Here is a 5,947-nt window from a genome sequence, read left to right as displayed (position 1 = left end):
TGCGGGCGCGCGGGCCGGGGGCGGCGCCCCAGCCCCCGTGCATGCATGCATGCATGCATGCAGCGCGTGACGGCGTGAGGTGGCCGGGGCGTCGGGCGTGCATGCGCTGTGCTCCAACGGACGGGGGACGAGAGGCGGGCGATGTCAGCGCGGCGCAGTTGTCCGCGCGCGCGCCCTCCCCACCACGGCACGGGGGCAGGGTACGTGTCCGGACGCCCAGCCGGGGTTCCCTTCGGCGCCCGCATGCAGGCCGCCGTTCCGTTTCATCACTCCCTCTACTAGCTACTACTGCGCAGCCCACAGCCCCACACCCTCCCTGTTTTGTCCGCATGCCCCGGTTCATCAATTTCCCCGGCCATATCTATCCATGCATCAGCCCATGGCAGCAGTATGCGTCGTCCCGAGCCCGGGCCCCAGGCTATAAAACGGCACCGCCCCGGCCGTAACATTACCAGGCTGTGAGTAGAGTACCTGACGACGATCGCTCGATCTCTACTACTGATCGGTTCTGGGGGGGGGGGCCCTGCATACGAATACGATACGGTACACGTACTCGTGCAGCAGGGGGCTGGCCAGATTCGATCTGTAAAACCGGCGGACGATCCGATCGATCGATCGAGCTAGGCTGCGTGTGTGCAGAGGTCGTTGCAAGCTCTGGCGCGGCGCGCGCCGTTGCGTTCCGTGCTGGGAGAAGGCAAAGGGTGTCAGCAGATCGGGGCAGGGGGGGTAGATGGAGATACACATGCGTACGACACGGCAGTACATGCGCCACCAGCCCTTCGTTTTGTAGGCGCCTCCCTTGCTTTCTCTCTCTCCTCTTTCTCCATCGGCCGCCAGCCAGCCAGTGAGCCCGGGCGTCCTCTCCCGTCTCCCTCCCTCCCTCCCTCCCTCCCCACAACACACTCGGCCGCCGGCCCGGCCTGGCCTCTTTGCTTGCTTCTTTCTCTTCCTCCCTTTGGACCCTTTCCAGTTGTCCACGCTCCCATCTTTTTCACCACCCCTCCGCCTCATCCATCCTTCTCTCTCTCTCTCTCCTCTCCCAACCCCCTCCTTGCTGCCCTCCGGCCGGGCGCCCCCCGCCCCCGCCTCTCGGCCCTTCCCTACTTGTACCAGCCCCTCTTTTCCAATTTCATCCTCTCCCTCCAATTCCACTCCACTACCCCTCTCTCGTCGCCCACACCAGTACTCTCGCTCGGTGTGTGGGAGAGAGGAGGAGGAGAGCGAGGGAGCTAGGCTAGCATGGCGGGCTAGAGCGCGCGCTGCGGGCATGCCTACAATTCAGTACTAGTAGCAAGCACTCCTAGGCGTAGGAGTAGGAGTACTCCCTCCCCAATTGCTACTTCTACTGAGTTGCCATCCCCTACTACTGCGCACTTGTACAAGTACTACGCAGCTACCCAGGGCGGGCGGCGGCCATACTAATCTCGGCCGCGCCAAGCTTCCTCCCGAGGACCGCCGCGGCGGGGGTGCGCCCGCCATGCAGCAGCAGCACCAGGGTGGCGGCGGCGGCGGCGGCGGCTCACAGTTCGGGGGCCCGCCGCCGGACATGGGCCCCTTCTCACCGACGGCGGGCGCCACCGGTGGCCCCATGCCGCTGAGCAGCAGGCCTCCGTCGTCGGCGCAGCCACAGCCACAGCCACAGCCGCAGCCGCAGCAACCGAGGTCCAGCTACGACGAATTGGCCGTGGTGTCCGGGACCGCCGGTGCCGGCGGCTTCGACGACGAGATGATGGGCAGCGGCGGCGGCGGCGGCGGCGGTGGCGGCGGGTCGTCGGGCGCGTCCAGCAACCGGTGGCCGCGGGAGGAGACGCAGGCGCTCATCAGGATCCGGTCGGAGATGGACGCCACGTTCCGCGACGCGACGCTCAAAGGCCCCCTGTGGGAGGACGTCTCCAGGTAAAGAGAAAAAAAAGGAGTGAGTGAGAGAGAGAAACTCCAAACGCATTTTGCAGTCCGGTTCAAGAAGCCTGCTCTCTGTCGCCGGCATGATTTTTTCCCCTGCGGAAAGCGGCTAACGGTTTCGTGGAATTTAGCAGCCGCCCCACATGAAATGATGGAGAATTATCCAGTCGCTGCGCCCAATTCCCCCCCTCGAATTTTGCTTGTTTTTGCCATTTCCATCCCGGTCTAATCAAATGCTTCTCGATTTCAGCGAGACTGGAGGGAAGGGCCGAGAGAGAGAATTGTGGAAGGCTGGAGTAGTGGTAGGTGCAGTAGTAGGGTGAAGAATCTGGGCGCCTGGGGATCGTACCACGGTGGTGAGTGCCGAGTGCAGGCAGCAGGCGGCAGGCAGCTGCTGCCGCCGCTGCAGACTGCCAGTCTGCCACTGTTTAGCTGCCTGCCGCCGCTGCAGACTGCCAGTCTGCCACTGTTTTCTGCTTTCATGGCCTCCAGTTTTTGGGAAAAGAAGGAAGGCAGCCTTCCTCTCCCATCCCAATGCGGCCTAGCTCCTTGCTTTCACCGCTCCAGGTCTTGTTTAGTTCCAAAAATTTTTACAAAATTTTTTAGATTCTTCGTCACATTGAATCTTTAGACGGATGTATGGAGTATTAAATATAGAGGAAAATAAAAACTAATTGCATAGTTTGTTCGAAATTGACGAGACGAATCTTTTGAACCTAGTTAGTCCATGATTGGACAATATTTGTCAAATACAAACGAAAGTGCTACAGTGCCTGTTTTGTAAAATTTTTTAGAACTAAACAAGGCCATTTCATTCATCATTCATTCACTAGTGATGCATCATCAGCTTCGCATCCTTTCTGATCCCTAAAAAGACGAGATGGCCTGTGATTAACTATAATTCCATTCTGCAGCATACCATCCCACTCCTCTTGCCTGTCCAGTCCTTCCAAATTTCCAATTCTTCCCATCCTCTTGTCTCTTTCCTCCGGAGGCCTTCTTGAATGTGTAGTGCCGCTGCGTTAGATGCTTCCTCCTGTAAACGCTGCCATCATTTAATTCTTCCTCCTCGCAGATTGATGCTCGAGTCTTTGGTTGCACGCAAGTAATGGCTGACCCGGAACCTTGTGTCTTTGTCACTGCTGTGGCTTTCAGGAAGCTTGCCGACCTGGGCTACAAGAGAAGCGCCAAGAAGTGCAAGGAGAAGTTTGAGAACGTGCACAAGTACTACAAGCGCACCAAGGAAGGCCGCGCCGGCAGGCAGGACGGCAAGAGCTACCGCTTCTTCGACGAGCTGGAGGCGCTGCACGCGGCCGCGCCGCAGCCACAGCCACAGCCACAGCCGCCGCAGATGCAGCAGCAGCAGTTGCCGCCAGCAACCACCGCGCCGGCGCCGTTGCACGCCTTCGCCGCGCCGCCGCCGATGAGTTCAATGCCGCCGCCGACGGGGCCGATGCAGCCAGCGCCCATATCGTCGGCGGCGCCGGCGGTGGTGCAGGTCCACCAGGCACCGGTGGAGCTGCCGCCCGCGGCCCACCAGCCCCTCAACCTGCAGGGCTTCAGCTTCTCTTCCATGTCGGACTCGGAGTCCGACGACGAGTCCGAGGACGACGACATGACGGCGGAGACAGGCGGAAGCCAGGACCGCCTCGGCAAGCGGAAGCGCGGCGACGGCGGCGGCGCCAGCGGCAGCAGCAAGAAGATGATGACTTTCTTCGAGGGGCTCATGCAGCAGGTCGTCGACAGGCAGGAGGAAATGCAGCGGCGGTTCCTGGAGACCATGGAGAAGCGGGAGGCGGAGCGCACGGCTCGAGAGGAGGCGTGGCGCAGGCAGGAGGTGGCTCGCCTCAACCGCGAGCAGGAGCAGCTTGCGCAGGAGCGCGCCGCCGCGGCGTCCAGGGACGCCGCCATCATCGCCTTCCTCCAGCGCATCGGCGGGCAGTCCGTGCAGCCCGCTACCGCCGTTGTCGTCCCAATGCCAGCTCCGGTGCCAGTCCATACCCCGCCGCCGCCGAAACAACAATCTCGTCAGCAGCAACCGCCGCCGCCTCCGTCTCCACAGGCGACACCGCAGTCGAAGCCAATCTCAGCCGCGCCGCTCCAGCAGCAACCGCCACAGAAGCAGCCCAAGGATACGTCGTCGCAGCAGGACGCCGGCACGCCGCGCAGCGCGCCCCCGACCTCTGGCGCGTCACTCGAGCTGGTGCCCGTCGCGGAGCATCACGTCGATTCCGGGCTCGGAGGAGGGGATGGAGGGGCGGCGTCGTCATCGCGGTGGCCCAAGACGGAGGTGCACGCGCTCATCCAGCTGCGCATGGACCTGGACATGCGCTACCAGGAGACAGGTCCCAAGGGCCCGCTCTGGGAGGACATTTCGTCCGGGATGCGGCGGCTGGGATACAACCGGAGCTCGAAGCGGTGCAAGGAGAAGTGGGAGAACATCAACAAGTACTACAAGAAGGTGAAGGAGAGCAACAAGAAGCGGCCCGAGGACTCCAAGACCTGCCCATACTTCCACCAGCTCGAGGCCATCTACAGCAGGAAGCACCTCCGCGCCGCTGCCGCATCGTCCAACGCCGCCGCCGCCGCCGTCGCTCCTCCTCCTGCCTACCCAGATCAGCTGAACCCGAGCCGGCACGAGATAGAGGGGAAGAACATAAACGACGACAAGAGGAACAACGGTGGATCAGGGGGAGGCACGCAGGTGCCGAGCAGCAATGGCGAGACGACAGCGCCGACGACGACGCCCGCCGCGTTCGACGCCGACACCGGCATGAAAAAGGTAACGACACCGTCTGCTCCAACCTTTTTCTTCTTCGTCCCCTCTGTCGTTTCGTGCTCGATCGATAGACGCAGGCTGACAGGATATGTGCTTGCTGTGAAGCCAGAAGACATCGTCAGGGAGTTGAACGAGCAACCACCTCGGGAGTTCACGACGGAGGACGAGACGGACAGCGACGACATGGGCGACGAGTACACCGACGACGGCGAGGAAGGCGAGGACGACGGCAAAATGCAGTACAGGATACAGTTCCAGAGGCCGAACCCGGGCGGCACCAACACCGCACCAGCACCGGCTGCAGCGACGACGGCTGCGCCGGCGGTGCCGACCTCGGCTCCGACCAGCACCTTCCTCGCCATGGTTCAATAGGCGCTCGCGCGGGCGGCGGCACGGCACCACCTCTCAAACCGTATGTATATGCGTTCAAACCAAAAACCTGCGAGCATCACCATCACCGTACCGTCACCGTCACCTCCCTCCTTTACCAGTCCACCACCAAGCACCATCACAGTCCATCACCAACACCACACTGTTCTTGTTCATCCTGTAATTCCCCCGTGCCATTCCATTATTTATTGATTTGTTTCGTGTATAATAAGAAGAGCCCCATCCTGCTGGCGGCCCCTTAACCGGAGGATGCAGAGTGGGGCTGCGGTGGTAGAGCAAAAAGGAAGATGAGTCAGTCCCCTCAGTAACTTATTTATAGGTCATCGTCGATCGCGTTAAACAAGAATTGTACATCGATGTAACAGTCAGTCCCTGATGTTTTCCTCTTTTTTTTACCCCCCACCCGGCGACGGCAGTATACAAGTTTGTATAAGGGTATACAAGAATTACATACAGTTCAAGCAACTTGGAGTTTGCAGAGGTGAGAAGGTGTTTTGGCCGTTGGGGATTTACATTTTTTTTTGTCCTTTTTTTTACAGTGGATATAAATCTTGTTACTTGTTACATGTACATTGTGTTGTTATTCCAGTATACTCTACCTTTTGTGGCAAATATGCGCAAATTTATCATTGCCACCAGAATATTAAAAAAAAAGTGAACCAACGCTGTAAGTTTATATCGTTGCATTTGAATTTTATCATTCCAGTATGTATTAAATTGTTTCTTACATTTTTTTAGCCATGTATATGAAACGGGAAAGGCTAAATATATAATAGTTTTAGTTGCTATTTCTCATGTGCCTGAATTTTATAAATTTAGACAACAGTAATCTTGCACAGTTAACTAGTATAATTGAAAACAAAAGGTAATTTATAA

At 58.8% G+C, this 5,947-nt stretch overlaps 1 protein-coding gene across 2 annotated transcripts; it reads left to right on the top strand.

The window, feature by feature from the left end:
* On the top strand, nt 860-5,747 carry LOC8055927 (trihelix transcription factor GT-2). 2 transcript variants are annotated; one of them, XM_021463461.1, is made up of 3 exons: nt 860-1,896; nt 3,058-4,684; nt 4,791-5,747. In XM_021463461.1, exons 1-3 carry the CDS (start codon nt 1,478-1,480, stop codon nt 4,809-4,811), a joined length of 2,067 nt encoding a protein of 688 aa, XP_021319136.1. In that variant the 5' UTR covers nt 860-1,477; the 3' UTR covers nt 4,812-5,747. The 2 variants fall into 2 exon arrangements, with proteins under 2 accessions (XP_021319136.1, XP_002448251.2); XM_002448206.2 differs by having other exon boundaries at nt 879-1,896; nt 4,787-5,747.

The sequence above is a fragment of the Sorghum bicolor genome, chromosome 6 (assembly GCF_000003195.3).
Source record: "Sorghum bicolor cultivar BTx623 chromosome 6, Sorghum_bicolor_NCBIv3, whole genome shotgun sequence".
In the NCBI taxonomy this organism is placed as follows: domain Eukaryota; kingdom Viridiplantae; phylum Streptophyta; class Magnoliopsida; order Poales; family Poaceae; genus Sorghum; species Sorghum bicolor.
The sequence above is the reverse complement of the archived record's forward strand: the minus strand, read 5'-3'. Positions and strand labels throughout refer to the sequence as shown.